This window comes from Globicephala melas, chromosome 10 (assembly GCF_963455315.2).
Source record: "Globicephala melas chromosome 10, mGloMel1.2, whole genome shotgun sequence".
NCBI lineage: Eukaryota > Metazoa > Chordata > Mammalia > Artiodactyla > Delphinidae > Globicephala > Globicephala melas.
In genome coordinates this window covers 50889166-50909517 of record NC_083323.1, presented here as the reverse complement: position 1 = coordinate 50909517, position 20352 = coordinate 50889166, and the positions used below count along the sequence as shown (strand labels likewise).

The 20352-nt window shown below is 36.4% G+C and overlaps 1 protein-coding gene across 1 annotated transcript in view; it reads left to right on the top strand.

Moving 5' to 3' along the window:
• Positions 1-20352, top strand: part of MSRB3 (methionine sulfoxide reductase B3) — a 164615-nt gene that overhangs the window by 51322 nt on the left and 92941 nt on the right. The window contains exon 3 of the mRNA XM_030866383.2: positions 140-217. Within this exon, the coding sequence (XP_030722243.2) occupies positions 140-217 (78 nt within the window). The remainder of the gene's footprint in view (positions 1-139; positions 218-20352) is intronic.

Here is a 20352-nt window from a genome sequence, read left to right as displayed (position 1 = left end):
GTTTGGTCTGTTCTCATTTTAGGACAAAAAGCCCTTGAAAGTTTTCTTAGAAAAATGTATTTTAAGCAAATAAGTTCTATAAGAAATAATGCTAACTTGTTTAATTAAATTTTTTTATGCTCTGTTTATTGTGTATCAGTGCCTTCGAAGGAGAATATACACATCACAAAGATCCTGGAATATATAAATGTGTTGTTTGTGGAACTCCATTGTTCAAGTAAGTATGTTAAAAACCTATGGATATGGACAAATCACAGATGGCAACAAACTTGGTATTGTCTGTTCACATTAGAATCTTTCCATTACTAAATTTTCTTTTTTCTAATTTTTCTATTTCCCCCCCCCACCAAAACAAAAGTAATTATTGACTTTGACGATAAACTACCAGTTTGATAGACTGGCTGATTTCTCATTGTTTGGATCTTTAAAATACCTAACGTTAACTTGTTCATCTTAGTAACCATGGTGCTTAGCAGAGCTATAAAAGAGATTTTGGTGAACGTAGAAATGTCTATGTATTTATTGATTTTTCTGTCATCGAGTGATGGCCCTAAATTTATTTATTTGACCATGATGGAAGTTCTCTGTGTGCGTCTTTCAGATTGAATAGTATCCACCAAGTTGATTATTCATACTTGAGCAATGAAGGGCAATAGCTGTATTGAAAATAAAGTGGGAAATATAATAGATATTTGTGCATATATAAGTAAATTACATACTCTGAGTTTTGCATTAATCCAGAATCTTTGTTTTAAAGATCCCAATAGTTTACTATAAAACAGGCCAGTACATAGACTTTTTCAACAGAATAGTTAATTCAGACAGTATATTCTGGAGCTTATGGATCTTAATCAAGAAAGAAAGCTCTTTACTAAAAATTTATTTATGTAGGTGGAGAAAATCCTAGAAGCCCTGTACTTCCCATAGGGATGCTGATTTGGGGGAATAAAAAGAAAGAAACCTTAATTGAGAGTAAATGTCATTTATTTAAAACAGAATTACAGACTTCTTAGGGGAAATGAACAAACAAGAATCTGATATGTGTAGCAAGTAAAACATACTTAACATCTCTCCACAAATGTTTCCTTTTGAAAACACTAGCATTTACAGATTTCCCAGAAATAACAGGAAACAGTAGTTTCCTTGAAAAAAAAATTTTTTAAGTTTAAAACCTTTCTTAACTTGCATAAACCTTATTGCACATTAGTGTTGGTTGAGAATCTGTTCTGAATTCTTACGTATTTATTCTTTCTGTTAAAAAAACCAGCCCTTCAAATTGTCACCCATTTCCTCTCAGAAAACACACGTCTTTATATTTCAACACCTTTAGTTTGTGTCATAATAGTTGATATAACACTTAAGATAGTTGCTGAGCCATGTTAAACTTGTTAATATCCCAAATGGTAAAAATTGGCCACATCTCCTTTGCTTTTTGTTTAAGATTCTTCATTTCTTTCCCTATTATGTGATTCAGTAAAGTAGTGGATCTAAGGAAAACTTACTGTTTTAAATAAGAAACAGAACTACTGTAAATGAAGGATTTAACCCATGTGACATCTTGAGTCACAAATAGTAAAAGCAAGACCCTTATCCAAACATAGGTGCTGCTGGGGTTCAGGATTTCATATTTGATGTGATATTGACTCTAAAGGAAACTTTAGCATTCTTGTAAGGAAAGCTTTTGTTTTCTAAGTTTTTAAGGAATATAGTTTAATATTTTTTATTCTATATTTAAAAAAAAAAAAAGTGTGCTTCTCCATACTTGGTTTCTTGTCATTTCTAGGGGGAACAGTATCCCTGCTTTGGCCTTAATTGTAGAATACAGTATTCTTTGTCCTGGTGCCACTTTCTTCTTACTGGAGAACTTGTACCCTGGGTGGCCACAGGGCATGGGGCCACAGGGCATGGACAGTTTTGAGGGAAGCAATTTTCTGGTCCTCAACCGCTATACAATATACTTTCCTGAAACTGCTGTCTGTGTCTGAGAGAGTCTGTAGTCGGCCACCTCTTCCTTCCAATCTCCTCTGTCATAGTCGCCCTTCTCCCACTTCACAAAAGATATCATACCTTCCACCCATCCCAAATATTACTATGACTTGTTGTCACAGGATAAAATCTTGAAGGCATCAAGCAAAAGGACAGTTCAGGAAGGCATTACTTCTGAAGGAGAGACCCATGAAAGCAAGGCCAAAAAAAAAAAAAAAAAACTGAGAAATATTGAACTGGTAAAAAAGTATTGAAACAGTATTTCATCTTGGAAAGGCTCAGTCTGCCTGCCAGCTGTCTGCTTATCTGTCTCTCCATCTGTTGTCCGTCTATCCATTTTCTACCAGTCTTAAGTGAGATGTGTGTCATGAAAACATGTATCAACATATTTATTCAAAAATTTTAAATGAAAGTCTTTGTGTGTGTGTGTACAGGAAATAAGTCTGATTTACTTGATAGACAGGACGGTGAGGACTGCCTTTGCAAATTAGGTTATATGGTGGACTTCTCCCGTTCATTAACTGATCTAGATATGTCACTCTAAGATTTTGACAGAAATATATTTTAAGCATGTCTATATACAGAACACCAGGTAATTTATCTTTTTTCAATTATTTAAATTTTTGATAAGAAATTTTAGCTGTCACTTTAAAATGTATGAGGAAGGGTGTATCAGTCAGCACCCAATATGGATACAGAAGCCACACAGTAATTTGAACAGGAAAGTTTAATGTAGAGAATTACTGTGTGTGACAGAGGATTATGGTGATGAGGGATTGGCTAGTAAGAAGTAAATAGAAATTCTAAAGAATACAAAGATAGCAAATATAGGAAGCTATCGTGGACCCTAGGGCTGAGACAGAGCCCAAGGAAGAGCTTTCCCTGCAACCCGCCCCCCGCCCAGCCTTTCTGGGGCTGATGGCACAGGAGTCACTGGGGCCATGATGTTGTAAATTTCTGGAAATCTGCCTTCTGGAATTTGCTAGAAACCTCCCCTCTGGGGTGCTGGGGAAAGCTCTTTGCTGGGAGGTGTCTCCCTGGGAGTGCTCCACTACAAAACTACCTGAGGGAAGTGCTAGGGGAGGCTGCTAGCCACCAGGTGCTGCTCACTCCTGTGCCCTGAAGCCTGCACCTCGCTCCAGAGAAGCCAGGAGCCTGTCACCTGAGAAGCAGTGAAAAGGGCTGGGGGCTGGAGAGGCTGCGCAGGCTAAGGAGTTGGGTGCTGGGGAAGCCGCCCACGTTGCAAGGGCCTGCAAATAGAGAATCTGCATGCACTGCGGGAGCCAGATGCTAGAAAAGCCACGGGCTCTGCAGGAGCCTGTTGAGAAAGCATACTGAAACCAGGAAGGAAGAACCTCTTTCTCCTGCAATCCTTCTCCTGTGCCCTCTACTGACAAGGTTTAATATCATGTTAGCTGACAAACAAAAAGGATTTAATGGTCCCAGATCCATTTTAGCAGAGCAGGCAAGGAAGATGGATTTAGAGGTGAGAGGCAATAAATAAATTGGTAACTGGCACAGAGTCTCTCTGTTTTGTTTTCAAAATTCTTTTATGGGTTCCTGAGCAAAAGTTTGAAAACCACTCAGTAGTCTAGTGTATTAATGGCAGCACTATCAGACACCCTCTGGAGATAGCTGGTTTTGTACTTTGAACACAAAGTGTAGGAAACAATTGAGGTGCGTGTGTGTGTGTGTGTGTGTGAGTGTGAATGAGAAAGTGTGTGGAGTGTTTGTTTGTTAGAGAGGAGGGAGTGAGGTGGAAAAGACTACATAGAGGAACAATGTGAGAAATAACAGTGGGAGGGAAACAGATAAGAAATAAAAAGAAATAAGAAGGAAGTGCTGAGTTTAAAAATGCCCATCATTAGCGCTATGTAAAGGTTGTTTTCCCAACTGCTATTTCTGTTATCTTATTGACACTCTGTGTGTGTGTGTGTGTGTGTGTGCACGCATGCAGCATTCACATATATGTATAATTCTCATCATTTACTTGACTGATATATATATGTATATATAATACTTCCTTACAAAAAAGACCATTCAAACTTGTACTCTACCCTAAATACACTCCCTCTCAACAATATACTGCTTTTTTACTGCTTACCAAGTACAAGAACCTTATTCACAGGCTGCTTTATAAACCAAATGTGTAATTTATTCCATGGTTCACATTTTCTTTACATTCACAAATTCTACCAAGCTAGTTTATTTCTCATATAATACTACTGACTTTCAGTTAGTAAATTAACTGACAGAAGTAAGAATGTTCTCTCCTCTGGTTATTTGAACTTCTAAACTTTCATGAAATGAATTTGTTGAACATCAGATAAACCAGAAAAGGCATTGGTGAAACAATTTAATTCAGTAAGTATTTTTGACATCTTGTACTTTGCTCTGGCTGACCCTTTGCCAGGTGTTGTGAAACAAAATAAACTTATGAACTATTTTTTTCCTTAAGGTGCTTATAGTTTTGTTGGAGTGATAAGAAAAACACAATAAACAGTTACAAAGTGTGGAAAAATAACATTAAAGTCTATCTGAATATGACTGTTTGATATGCTTTCATAAGTAATAGGAATGTATACGACTGCATCAAAGTAGGGCCTGTTTTCATGGAGGAGAGGAGAACACACTTTACCAGGCAGAGAATATCTGACAGAGAATGCCATATGAGACGAGGAATTAGAGATAGGATCAAAACTGGATTTTTCAAGGACATAATTATGAGACTGGTCCAATAGGAGTGGGGAGGTAAGGTATGTTGGGAGGAATGGAGAAATGGCTGGAGGGTTAAAAAGGACCAAATAAGGAAGCCCTGGGATCCCAGAGAAGACACTTAAGTTTCTGCTTGAAATTCTTTAAGCCTTGGCATCCTTTCCTCCAGGAAGCCCTATCTGAAACTTCCGGGTTGAACTCTAGTGTCCTTCATCTCTGTTCCCATAGCACCTTGTATGCACTTCCATCATTGCATTTTCTGCTGTGTTCTGTAATTATCTGTTTATGTGCCTGTTTGTCCACTAGCAAGTAAACTCCACAATTGCAAGGCCATGCCTTAGTCGTATTTATACCTCTAGTCCCTGGCATGTAATAATCACTAAATATTTGTTTGTTGATCAGATGCGTGTCTGAACTTTGTGAGACAGGTTGTGGAGAGACTTTGAATAAGACAAAAGCATGATGAAAATGGGAATTAAGCTGTAACAGTTCACAAGATAGATTTCTGGAGCTGAAAAGAGAAGGAAATAGGGCTTTTACAGCTTCAGTGGGAACTTCTTTCCTTGTTAGCTGATAAACCTCAATGTTATCCATGTGTGATCAGCTCCTGATAATTTTAAGACTTTCAAGAACCACATAGGATCATTTTTATTTTCTATACATTTACTAATAAGGCCTTGCACTGAATTAATAGCTCATTTTACACAGGTTCACTAATGAGGGTGATGATAATAATAATGGTAATAATAATAATAATCAAGAGCTAATACTTACATAGCACTTAACCTCTTGCCAGGCATGGTTCTAAGTGCTTTATATATATGAACTCCTTTAATCTTCACAACAACACATTTTATAGATGAAGAAACTGAGAGGATAATTGTCTTGTGAAAAACAGACAGTATACAAGTGGATTTAAAATGGCAATAGTCAAACTTTTAGGAAAGAATAAAGTTAAATAATTATAAGAAAATAAAGTTTTAATATTTTGTTTTGGTCACTCGAATCTGGTTATTTTACTCAGCATAATTGGAACAAATGGAACACACAGACACACAGACACACACACCTCAATTCCTTAAAAAATTTGCCTTTGTCATAGTAAATATTCAAATTGACAATTGAAGACCATTCCAGTCTAGGGAGGGCTGAACCAAAAGTAAATAGATCCATCATGGTAGATCATTAAGAAGAACTCAGCTTCAGGCTGGTTGTTATCCTTGGGGAAGTCCCTTGGAATCCTGACAGGAAGATGTAGCCAGTATTCAGGAAACCATCAGGCCATGCAACATCTGCAAAGTAGGGCAGCAGCTGGATTCATGGGCTGGATTCTAGTTATTAAAATTGGAATGTCACTTTATTTTCACTATTAACCCCCCATTACATTTTCTCAAGTAGCTGTGTTCCAAATTTTTACCACTTGTTTTTTGAATTCTCTCCCTACTTTTCTGAGAAAATTGAGGCCACCTGACATGAGCTATCTTAAATGTCTTTCCTTCTACCTTGAAATTTCTTTGTATCTTCATTTTTATCAAACAATCAAAACAAGCACAGGCTAAAAGCAACTGGTGGAACCAGTTGAATATTAGCCCAGATGTGTGACCTCAAATTCATCACCTATAAAATGGGGAAAATAAAACCAAGCAGGTGTAAGAACTAAATGCAGAAAAATGCCTAGTATATGGCAGGTATTCAACAATGTTAAGTTCAAGTGGGCCTGACCAAGTTTGGGGAACGTATCATACTATCACAACAGCCTAAGAAGCTCCTTATAATGTGAGAAAGTGCAGGCTTTACTAGAGAGAGTCTGACTGTTAACAGTAGATGTTAGTGTGATGAGTCACTGCTCCAGCTGTGTTGCTACATTTCAAATGGGACTCTGCTGCAAAACTATTAACACATGCTGCATTTCACATGCGCCTCCTGTGCAGTTTTATTCCAGGCTACTAGAAAATTTAAGCCCTTTTTCAGCTCTTTAAGAACATAAGCCCTTTCACTGAAGAAATTCCAGTTCAGTGCCACACACAATTTACTCAACTATACTGTTCCATTTACCACTAAAGGAGACTTTCAACATAAGCTTTTCCCCTTCTGGTATAGTGGGTTTTGTTTTGTTTTGTTTTGTGTGTGTGTGTGTTGGAGGTGGGCAGATGTGAAAGCAGGGAGGGGGAGGAGAAGGGGGAGGGAGAGATGGAGTTTTCCATCCTTACTTTCTATTCAAATCCTATTTTTCCAACCCTTTCCCTATCCATATGATAGTTACTCATAAACCATTCCAGTCACTATGGAATTCTACTAGGGAGAGTAACATGAACTTGACTTCAAGCTTTCTTTTTATGGAACACTAGCTGGAAATTGCTCATAATTCTAGCAAATGTTTCTTAACCTTTAACAAAGTACATTTAACTTGAATTTAAAAGAGCTGAATTGCCCTTCACCTCATTTTAAATCCATAAAAAAGTAAGCTTTCCAGTATAATGAAACCATTATGAAATGAACTAGATTTCTGAATAGTGACTTAAGCTTTTGTTGTATCTAAATAACTCATATATTATTTTGAAGAGTGTACAAAATTGACTTCTCTCATTCCATTGACCTTCCTGTCTTGTCCCCACATACAGTGATTTATAGGAAAAGAATCTGTAACGTAGGGAGGTACTTTTCTGTCTTCATTTCATCTGAAAGCTCAGGGCGAGACAACAGCTAGATTGAAAGAAAAGTACTTCCTGGAGCTACTGGCAAAGATAGGGAGCGAAAAACATTGTTAGTGCCTGACTCATTAAACCATCAGAAAAAAAAAAAAAAGAAAAACATAAATAGTATAAAAACATAGCATAAAATAAAGGAAGGAACAATTCCATTTTGAGAAACTGGAAAACTATAGTACGGCATGATTCAAAGTTTAACAGTATGCAAAGATAATTATAACTGCATTTCCCTAAATAAAAACTATATACCCACATATAGAAAAATTGAAGCAATAACTACACATAAAATCCCTGGATAGTTGAAACTGGGTATATGAGTATTTGTGTATATATATATGTGTGTTTTGGGGGAAGAAAAGTGGGGAAAGAGCAATCTTGCCTTGTATTTCCTAAACTACAATCCTAGTTCCTTAGTTAATTTTTCAGATGTAGACAGAAATAACTTAGATTTTTCTTAGTGAATTAGAATGGATAGAATAAATTAGGAAACAAAATAGGCAAATTTTTTTAAACTATAATTCATGTAAGTTTATCTTGTTTGTATAAACATGCATCAGAAAATCAATGAACATGTTATTCAAGTTCGCAGACTTTGAAATTATTTAAAGACAGCTTATAAAAAATAATGTACAAGTTTTATCCTGTACTTGTGAGGCAGTCCACAAAGCTGCTCTTCTTATTAATGAATAATACTTTTTTCGAAACATGGTCATCAATGCAATAAGAATTGCATAAATTTTCACTCAGAGACATGTCTTCAATGGGTTTTATACATGGATAAGTGACCTAACACATTACATTATCAAAGAAAAGTGCAGAAGCCATCCAGCGTACCAAGTGGAAATAAAGTTTTGTAAAGTTCCAGCATGGACTTGCTGTATAACCATAAGCAAGTTACTTAAGCATTCCATCTCATTTTTCTCATCTGTAAAATGGTGAGAATAACATCAACCTTTTCTAGCTCATAGCATTACTGTACCAAATGAAATAATCACACAAAGATGCTATTAAAGATATAAAGAACAAACAGCTCATACAGCTTAATACAAAAAGAAAACAAACAACCCAATAAAAAAATGGGCATAAGATCTAGACATTTCTCCAAAGAAGACATACAGACGGCCAACAGGCACATGAAAAGATGCTCAATATCATTAATTATTAGAGAAACGCAAATCAAAACTTCAATGAGGTATCACCTCATACCTGTCAGAATGGCCATCGTCACAAAATCTACGAACAATAAATGCTGGAGAGGGTGTGGAGAAAAGGGAACCCGTCTACACTGTTGGTGGGAATGTAAATTGGCGCAACCACTATGGAAAACAGTATGGAGGTTCCTCAAAAAACTAATAATAGAGTTACCGCATGATCCTGCTATCCCACTCCTGGGCATATATCTGGACAGAACTATAATTAGAAAAGATACATGCACCCCAATGTTCACAGAAACACTATTTATGATAGCCAAGACATGGAAGCAACCTAAATGTACACTGAGAGATGAATGGATAAAGAAGATGTGGCACATATATACAATGGAATATTAGTCAGCCATAAAAAGAATGAAATAATGTCATTTGCAGCAACATGGATGGACCTAGAGATTATTATATTAAGTGAAATAAGTCAGACAAAGATGAGTATCATATGATATCACTTATATGTGGAATCTAAAAAAATGATACAAATGAACTTATTTACAAAACAGAAACAGATTCACAGACATAGAAAACAAACTCATGCTTAACCAAAGGGGATAGTGGTGGGGGGAGATAAATTAGGAGTTTGGGATTAACATATTCACACTACTATATGTAAAATAGATAAACAACAAGGACCTACGATATAGCACATTAAAAATTATTGTCAATATCTTGTATTAATAACCTACAATGGAAAAGACTCTGAAAAAGAACAGATGTATATATATATATATATATATATATATATATATATATATATATGTATAACTGAATCACTTTGCCGTACACCTGAAACTAACACAACATTGTAAATTAACTCTACTTCAATTAAAAAATAGTTTAAAAAGATATAAAGATATAAGTATAAAGTAAGGTTTGTGAAAACTGTGCAGCTTTAAATAAATTTACATGGTAAAGTATAAGCAGCCGCAAATCTAAAATTAAGTTAGTTTCTGTCCAATAATTTTTTTAAAAGTTTAGTCTGGATTCTAAATTCCCCAAATAATGGAACTTAGATGAGTAACTGATAGTTTTAATACATTAGAAGCTAGAAACTTCTTGAGAGAACACATCATGGCAGAATTTTTGTAACCCACATCTGCACCCCGTGCAGGGGCGTAAACCTTTGCATATCCAGGCTACTTAATTATTTGTTAAATAAATGGTTTAATTCCAGTAAATCAAGAGTAACCGCAGAGTTGAATGATTCAAGTTGATACTGGAATGGTGGAAGTATAAATAAATACTTGGTTATGGAGTCTCTAAATTATTATCCCCTACCACACTTTCCAAAGTAGCTTCTATAGACCACCCATGGAATTTAATTTTAGTGGATGCTTATTTCAGCAATAGCATTGCTTGCAACTGCAAAGATACACTGATTTCAACTAAGGGAGAGATGGAAATGTCTATGGCTGGGATCTTTTACAAGGAAACATTGAAAAGAGCAAAAAAGTGAAAATAAACAGTGTCAGCTACCGAAAGCTGTATCAGAAGAATAGTTCATAGTCAAACATGTGTATTAAATATAAGAAAGATTAAAAATAACTGAACTAAATAGTGACTCAAAATGCTAGAAAAATTACAGCAAGAACAACAAAATAAACTGGGATAAAATGGCCTCCTTTTTCCTCAAGGCATTTGCCAATTCTAGGCAAGGGAAGAAAGGTAAAGATTCCCGTCGATCAGAAGCAGAAGTGCCAGCAGACTAGGATTTCTCAGCTCCAGCACTATTGACATTTGGGCTGGATAATACTTGGTTGTAAGGGGCTGCCCTATACATTGTAGGATGTTTAGTAGCATCCCTAACCTCTGTCCATTAGATAGCTCTGTCCACTAGATAGATCTCCCCTGCCCTGTCCCCCACCATTGTGACAAACAGAAATATTTCCAGGTATTATCAAATACCCCAGGGAGGGGGTAGAGAGGGGCCAAAATCACAATTGATCTAGACAGTCTACAAAACAATAATCAAGCTCTGATTTGTAGGGTTTACTGATTTCTATGGTACAAATACTTCCACCATAGGCTATTTCAAGGTACAACTGTGACATTACTTAACATGGAATTGGGAAGAGACGTGTAGTGACACCATTATATAGCATTTCTGTAATTCAAATACAGCAGATATAAATAACAACAGTTAAAAATTTAGACGTGAATTTTGAGTATTTATTACCTTTGTTTTTAATATAACTTATTTAATTGTAAGTTTACATAATTTGTTTTTAATAATGTCTGTGTTTAGCAACTGGATCCCAAAGTTCCCAAAATTTTAACAGTAGGCTCTCTTGAGCTTTGCACACCAACATAATGGAGACAAATCAAGGGTAGACCAAATTTATCAAAAACTGTAACCCAACCCCAAGTGAGCTCAGTCCCTGATTAGATTAAGGTAATCTTTCCCTCGTTCCCCTCCCCACTCCAGCTGCCTATCAGAGGATAGGATAAACCCTCTGTAGAAAAAGATTACATCATCATCATTCAGAGTCCAATTTTTCATAGACAATGTCTGGCATTCATTAAAAATTACCAGGCGTACCAAAGTAAAGGACCAAGGGAAATAAATTGACAAAAGAAACAGGTCTATAGATGGCCCAGATATCCAGATATTTAAGTCATCAGGCACAGACTTTAAAAATAACCATGAGGGCTTCCCTGGTGGTGCAGTGTTTGAGAATCCGCCTGCCAATGCAGGGGACATGGGTTCAAGCGCTGGTCTGGGAAGATCCCACATGCTGTAGAGCAACTAAGCCCGTGCGCCTCAACTACTGAGCCTGCGCTCTCAAGCCTGGGAGCCACAACTGCTGAGCCCGAGTGCCACAACTACTGAAGCCCACTTGCCTAGAGCCCGTGCTCCGCAACAAGAGAAGCCACTGCGATGAGAAGCCTGTGCACCGCAATGAAGAGTAGCGCCTGCTCACCACAACTAGAGAGAGCCCGCATGCAACAACAAAGACTCAACGCAGCCAAAAATAAAATAAATAAATAAATTTATTTTTAAAAACCCCCAAAACAGTGATTAATATATTCAAGAAAATAGATGGCAAGATGGAGAATTTCACCACAGAACAGGAATCTATTGTAAAGAATAAAATAGTTCTAGGGCTGAAAATGCAATAACTGAAATATAAACACATGAGATGAATTTAATAGCATATTAGACATAGAAGAATGCAGGATTAATGAACAGAAATCAGGTCAGAAGAATAGATTCAGGCTGAAGTTAAGAGAGCCAAAAATATGTAAGGTTATTGAAAAGATAATACAAGATACACAGTTTCAGGTTTAACATATTAGAGTCACAGAAAGAGAAGAAAAAGATAATAGGAAAGAAGCAACATTTGAAGATAGAATTTTCCCAAACTGCGGAAAAAACTCAAGTCACAGATTCAAAAAGTGCTACAAATCTGAAACAGGATGAATACAAATAAAACCACATCTAGGCACATCACAGGCAATCTGATGAAAATCAAAGGCAAAGAGAAAATATTAAAAGCACTTGAATAAATTAACTTGAAAAATAAAAAATTAGAATTAAGTAAATCCAAAATGTTGATCTTAGAAAAGGCCATTTCTATCAATAAAGTGGACCATTTCTATCAAGTCTAGTCAAGAAAGAAAGGGAGAAAAAAAGAACATAGGTTCAAAACTAGGAATGAAAATGGGATAAAACCAAAGATATGGAAAAAAATATTTTAATGTAAGAGAATATCGTGTATAACCCTATTCTCACAAATTTAAAATCTCAGCATAATTTTCTAAAAATAAAATACAAAATCTGACTAAAGAAGAATTATAATTGAATTGATCAGTAACTCTAGAAGAAATTGAGAGTTATCACAAACCGGCTTAGACTTTTACAGAAAAAAAAAATCATTATTCCTGTGCTATTACAAACTGTATCAATCACAGAAAATAGAAGAAAGTTTACCAACTTCTTTGACAAATGTAACATACCTCTAAAACCAAGATGTGACAAAGACATGACAAATGAAGGAAAACTATAGACCAATCTGATTTATGAAAGTAGATGTAAGGATCTTAAAGTATTAGCAAAAGTAATATAACATTGACATATATACACTGATATGTATAAAATGGATAACTAATAAGAACCTGCTGTATAAAAAAATAAATAAAATTCTAAAATTAAAAAAAAGTAACGTAACACTGTGTTGAATAAGTAATATGCCATGGTAAAGTAGGGTTTATTTCAGGAATGTACAAATAGTTCAGTACTGGGACATCTTTGGAAAAATATGATCATTTTAGTATATTCCCAGAAGAGATTTTATAAAAATTCAAAGTACATTCTTTAATTAAAAAAAGAAAACTCGTAGTGAAATATGATTAGAAGGAAATACTATGTTTTATCAAATCTAAGAAGCCCTTAATCAAAGGATTTATTACTTCAAGTAACACTAAGAAAAGAAAAAAACCTGCGAAGTAAATTGCAAAATGTTTATCACAGATGCATCCAGGTTTCAGAGATGTTAACATGTTTGAAATAAAAAGTGCCCAATAGAATCAATGAAATACATACTATAAATAGTGTGGGGGAACCAGCAAAGTATTTAAAAACTAAATTTAGATCCCACCCTCAATATCTTACAACCCAGTGCCTTATACTCCAGTAAAGTCTAGGTTAAATAAAAAATTTAAATATTAACATTAAGATCATACAAGTCCTAGAGGAAACTATAAGTGGGAACTTTGTATAACATTGGGGTGAGGTAAGCCTTTCTAAACAAGATTCCCAAGGAAGAAATCAAAAAAAAAAGATATATTAGGTTGGACCACCTAAATATTTTACATTTCTATAGAACAAAACACTATTTTAAAAACTGGTAAACAAACGAACTGGCAAAATATATATGCAATTCATGTGACAGACAGACAATATTCAAATCAACTGAGAAAGACAAACATTGGAAAAATGGGGAGAAGATATAAACAGATACTTTTCAAAATAAGAAATGTAGATAATAAGCATAGGGGAAAATTATCCACCAGTTAGTAATAAAAAACTGAAGTAAAAGGAGGAATAGTTCTTTATGTATCAAATTAGCGAACATTTCCAATATCATCAAATCCAGTGTTGGTCAAGGTCTGGGAAATTAGCACTGCTGGGTAGAGGGTGAATTGGTAGTAACCTTCTGGACAGTTTAATAAGCTATGTCAAAAGTCTTAGAAATCTGTATGCCATTAATCTAGCAAATACACTTCTAGGAATTTATGCTAAAAAGTCATGTTTATGCATAAGGATAAAGCCACAAGAATGCTTTTAATCACTCTTTTTATGATAGCAAAAAAATAATTTAAATATCCAAAATAGAGGTCTAGTTAAATAAACTAGTGAAAATATACATGGCATTTCAAATAATATTGCAAAAGAATATTTAGTGATCTGGAAAGAAATTTAAAACAAATTTAAAAGTTTACAAAACAATAATTATATATGACCCTGTATTTGTAAAATACATGTATTTCTACATATGTGAAAACAGTTTAGAAGGTTATGTACCATATGTTAACAGTAGTTATCTCTGGGTGGTTGGATTGTAGGTGATTTTTTTTTCTTATCTATCCTTCTAATTTTTTTTTAAAAGATGAACATATATTTTGGGGGGTAATAAGAAAAATATTTAATATTAGAATTACCTTTACTCAATGTTACAAACACTAAACTATTTATTTATTTATTTCTATCTCTTGAACATGGGTTTGGTGATTTTTGTTCTTTTTTTTAATCTTTCTTTTTCTTTTTCTTTTTTAAAATTTTTATTGGAGTATAGTTGATTTACAATGTTGTGTTCATTTCTGCTGTACAGCAAAGAGAATCAGTTATGCATATACATATATCCGCTCTTTTTAGATTCTTTTCCCATATAAGTCATTACTGAGTATTGAGTAGAGTTCCCTGTGCTATACAGTAGGGCCCTATTAATTATCTTTTTACCACCAAATTTACCTTTTCCCAGTGATAATTTGAAAGAATGAAATGGAATGTAATTCCACATTATGTAATTCTGTCCATTTAATAATCTATTCACACCTCAAGTAGCTACTTTACCCACTGCCTTCTAAGTTGTTGCTTCTTTTTTTTTTTTTTTTCTATTTTATCCCTAAGTGACCGGTAATGGTGATGATAACCCAGGGAAGGCAGCCACTGAGAGCTTAGACTTAGCTCTAACCTTCTATTCACCTACCTTCTCTTGGCCTCCAGTTCAAGCATCATTTCAAATTATATTCCTCCTCGTGACTGTCTTCTGTCTTCCTATAGTCCTCACATAGCCCTATTCCCAGACATCTGGAGGTAATTGATGAAGGATGGGACCCCAAAGTCAGAAGGTTTTTATTTATTTCCAAACAGACTTATTTTAATAAACTGTTTATCATGTTTGAATTAGGGATTTAAAAAAAAGCATTGAATGAAGACTTACCATGTACCAAGCATTATGCTAAGCACTTTAAAGAAAATTATCTCCTTTATTCTTTGTAACCTAAATAGAAAATCTAAGTTCACAAAGGACATGTAATTTAGTCAAGGTAACAATGGCAGTCAGAGATGGAGCTAGGACCCAAATTCAGGGCTGCCTGACCCCAAAGGCACCCCTCCTTAGCTCCTGTATTATGTTATAATTCCTCCCCGATTCTAGTTGATTGTTCTTTTTGCTTAGTAATTCACCATCTGGTAGCCATCACACGCTGGTGTTAATTGGTGCTAATTTTCTGATGATGGCCAAGTGACTATACTTGGATTTTAAAGTGGAGAAAGCTATGATTAAGGTGCAGGACATGAGGTTAAAGTCACCACTTTCCCCACTTACTGTGTGTGATTTTGAATAAGCTACTTAACCTCTATGAGCTTTAATTTCCTCGTTTGTAAGATGAGGATAATACCCATGTCACAAGAACTTTTGAGGGGATTAACCAGATAATGTCGAAATGTTTTGTAAGTGGAAAAAACACTCTGTAAATGTGGAACATTGATTCTAAAACAGTGTAAGGATTGGCATAAATTGCAGTTTTCAGAGCTGAAGTTCAGTAGAGAAAGGGAAGCATGCCACTTATTTAGAACAGAGACCAGAGGTCTTTTAGGTAAGTAACACTTTAAAATTCTGGAAGTTATATCTGTTTGCTGGGTGATTCACATTCTAGCGGTTATTGCAGATTGGTGTTGATCATAACAAGTAGCAATTTGCTGCAGGGGATGGAAGAGGGAGGAGATGATTTTGCTTGTCCAGCATAAAGGCAGATCTAGAGAAACCCAGGAGACAATAGATAATTGACAGTCCTACTCTCTGACAAGTTGGCTCGACTATATCCTGAGTGCTCTGCGGTTCAGTATAAAACTCTTGCTTTAAAAGGTTTACAGACAAAATGGACCACATTCAACAAAGAGCAGCTGATGGTTAGGAGACTCAAAATGATGTCACTTGAAGAGATGAGGGAAGAGAACTGAAAATGCTTAGTTTAGGCAGAAAAGAGTCATGGAACCTTCATGGTCTACTTTAGCAGTTTGCAAATCTGGCTGTCTGTTAGAATCACAGACCCCAAGCCTCTCCCCCTCAAAATTCTGATATAGCAAGGCTGTGGTGGAGCCCAGAATTTTTTTTTTTTTTTTAAAAAGCTCTCCTCTAATTCTTATGATTGGTTACCATGAGTCTAGATGAGGCTTAAGGAAGATTTGCCTTAGGGTGATGTCAATAGGATGATGTAAGGGAGGGGAAAAAAAACTACAGACAACAGACAGTAAGAGCTGAAAAGATTTATCAACTGTCAGAATACGAGATTGGTGAAAAAGCTGTTACTAGAGATTAATTTGATGTTTAACACCTGGCTTGGGAGGAAAGGTGATGAATTCAGTTTTGGAAGCCTGATAGATTTCAGGTTTTAACCTAAAATTTCAGGTACATCAGTATTCCCCAAAGTATGTGCTATGGAGTATTTGTTTCATCAGAATACTACTCCTACATTATAGTAGCTCCACAACGTGTTAATATGTCTTCCATGAAAAAATAAAATAAGAGTTCTATTGATGAATGAAACAAGATTGCTTATTGGGAAACACTGAGTAAAAATGAGTCAAATGGTTGCTTCATCATAAAAATCAAGGAGTGCACAATTCACTAATGTTCATTGGAGAGCTTCAGGAGTAGAATGTTGTAGGTAGCATTTCCGAAAGTTTTTGACCACAATATCTTTTCTTAACTGAGGAACATACTGTGAGGCTAACGTTACTGATAACACACATCGGGAAATGCCAAAGTAGGCAGGAAGATATTTAAATTTAGTATGAAGGCCAAGGTTGGATGTATAGATATCATGGATAGGATGAACTAGGCTATGAAGTGATGCCGAGACTCAGAAGAATAAGAACCAGTCATTGGGTTTGGCAATGTTAGAGAATAAGTTTGATGGAAGTAGTAGTGAAAACAAGATTGTGGAGATTTTAGGATACAATCTCATGTTTTCAAACCACAAGCTGAAGTGGAGATAATGTGATAAAATATTTGAAGTTGGAATAATCCCAGAAAACACAGTCATCATAGTTGTGTCATTATAGTTAAAACAGGAATTTGAGGCTAACCCCTTATGACTGGACGGAAAACAAACTCAAGGAAAATTTTTTTTTTTTTGACGAATTGAAGAAAGTTGTAAAGTGGGATATATTTAAGGTATTAGAAATGAGGGAAAGAGATTTAAAGAACAGGTAGAATAAACTGTAGAAAAGAAGATTAACTTTTCTCCTTACCTTTCTGGGCGATAGGTAAAATAAATTTCTTCAGATTAATAATTGTCCATCTACGAGATACGTTTTTAATGTGCAGTTTTTTGATCAGCTAGGCTCTTTGCTTGTGTGTAAGTGTTAAGGATGCTTGCTGTGAAGTAGGAGTTCCATACATGGCAGCTCTTATTTGTTGCTGTTGTTTCCACTCTTTGAACACTTAATGCATTGTGCCACTACCAGTGAGTAGACAAAGGAAAGGAGAGTCTAAGTCAAAACAGGTAACTATATTTGACTTATCATTCCTATATTTCATGATCATGGATTAGCTGGCTGTAACCTATGATTCCTTCTGCTATTTATATATGTATATATATTTATTAATTAATTAATTTATTTGGCTGCCTCGGGTCTTAGTTGCTGTACGTGGGATCTTCGTTGCAGTGCATTGGCTTCTCTAGTTGTGGTGTGTGGGCTCCATAGTTGCAGCTTGCAGCCTTAGTTGCTCTGCAGCATGTGGGATCTTAGTTCCCTGACCGGGGATCGAACCTGCGTCCCCTGCGTTGGAAGGCAGATTCTTAACCTCTGGACCACCAAGGAAGTCCCTGCTCTTTATATTTTGTCTTTATTATCTTGCATTGTACTTGGAACAAACTATACTTTTGTTCATTTGTGTCTTGATTTTTTTTTTTTTTTTTTTTTTTTTTTTGCTGTATGCGGGCCTCTCACTGCCGTGGCCTCTCCCACTGCGGAGCACAGACTCCAGACGCGCAGGCTCAGCGACCATGGCCCACGGGCCCAGCCGCTCTGCGGCATGTGGGATCCTCCCAGACCGGGGCACGAACCCGCGTCCCCTGCATCGGCAGGCGGACTCCCAACCACTGCGCCACCAGGGAAGCCCTTGATTTGTTTTTTAGCGTTCATTCTACTTGCAATTTTTTTACTGTAAGGAAAGTTGGCCCTATGCTGATGGAGATTGCACGTTTTACTTCTATGTGCTCACTTAAGTATCTAGTGTTAATGGCTGTTGCATGACTCATAGTCTACATAAGCATAAGTTAACTCCAGTACCTCTGTGATGTGCCCTTTTTGAGATTGCTCTGGAAGACCACCCAGAAGGTAGAATTTACACAAACTGCAAAGGCCCATTCAACTTAAACTGAGCGGCACTGACCAAATTACACCCGCATCCCTCAGTATGAACCAGCTACCCATTTGCTCCTGATTGAGGTTCAAACTGTTGATCTTTAACTATAAAGGGCTTTATGGGCCGAATTATGGCTACTTTAAACAAAACCTCTTCCTTAAAATAGAGTGCTTTGCAGGTAGTGAGTTCTCCATAAATGCTCTTGACTATGACTTAATGCAAGTTCAGATCTTCTAGTGCACTGTTCATGGTTTCCAGATTTGAAGGAAAGCGTCTTGATATTGAATCTTTGTCTTTCGTATTATTTTTGCTTGGAGGTTTAGTGGAGTGTAAATTTACTGACCACACAAGACACATCTTTTTAGTGATGAATCTTTTTAATTTGCTAGCCTAGTCTGAGTAAACCATGAAATCTATGGTTTTATCATTTGATTCATGTGGCCAGAAACAATAGCTGTGTAATCGAATGTTTTTAATAAGTTCACCAAGAAAGTGGCAAATGTATCATTTTTTGCTCTGGGACTGGATCCTTTCTGACAAATTTTTCACTTGTTTTGTACTTAGTTCAGTGCTTCCCACAAACAACTTTATAGTAGTGTTGCACAACAATCTGTGACGGGAATTTTTTTACTTCTTTATTGGGCAGAAACTTATTTTGGAAATAACGAATAGATACAAATTTAAATCATTAGAAAGGTGGGATGCCTTGTTATTTTAAATAGGAGAAATATTCTTTGTTTTAAGGGATGCCATCCAGGTCAGTAGTTCTCAAGATCATCTGGAGAATTTAAGAGTACAGATTTACAGACTAATCTGTGCGTTTGAAAAGCCTGATATAATCATACATCTTCCAGACTCATTGATTTGGGCCTACGGAACCAGTGATTTAATATGAATTTTTGTCCCCAAATTAGGTCAAGAGACATTTTGTGTCATCTCTTTTTATGGCAGTTATATACTTTTCTATTATAAATCATGCTTTTAGTATCTTCAAGATTTAAAAAATACAATAAAATTATACTAATCTGAGATCCTGTGTGGGACCATACAGCTTGAAACTTTCTTATTGATCCTAGCAGCTCACAAGAATACATCAGGAATTAGCAAGAAATAGTGGTAGCAGAATGACTCAGAAGCAGCAAAATCTACTCTTCTCTCATTTCCCCCCATATACTTAGTAAAGGTACTATTTTTAAAAAATTAATTAATTAATTTTTTGGCTGCATTGGGTCTTTGTTGCTGTGCGCAGACTTTCTCTAGTTGCGGCGAGCAGTGGCTACTCTTCTTTGCGGTGCGCGGGCTTCTCATAGCAGTGGCTTCTCTTGTTGCAGAGCACGGGCTCTAGGCGCACAGGCTTCATTAGTTGTGGCACTCGGGCTTCAGTAGTTGTGGCTCGTGGGCTCTAGAGTGCAGGCTCAGTAGTTGTGGCGCACAGGCTTAGTTGCTCCATGCTACGTGGGATCTTCCCGGACCAGGGATCAAACCCATGTCCCCTGGACTGGCAGGCAGATTCTTAACCACTGCACCACCAGGGAAGCCCTACAATGGCTTTTAAAGTTGTGATCTGGCCCTTGTCTACTTCACTGACTTTCTGTCTTACTGTTCTCTCTTTTATTCACTTCTTTCTAGATCCAGTCTTTTTCTCCCCTTCCTCTTTCTCTCCCCCTCCTTCTCCTTCTTCTTCTTCATGCCAAGCTTAATTGTTTTTTTTTTTCTTTTTGTGGTACGCGGGCCTCTCATTGTTGTGGCCTCTCCCGTTGCGGAGCACAGGCTCCGGACGCGCAGGCTCAGCAGCCATGGCTCACGGGCCCAGCCGCTCCGCGGCATGTGGGATCTTCCCGGTCCGGAGCACGAACC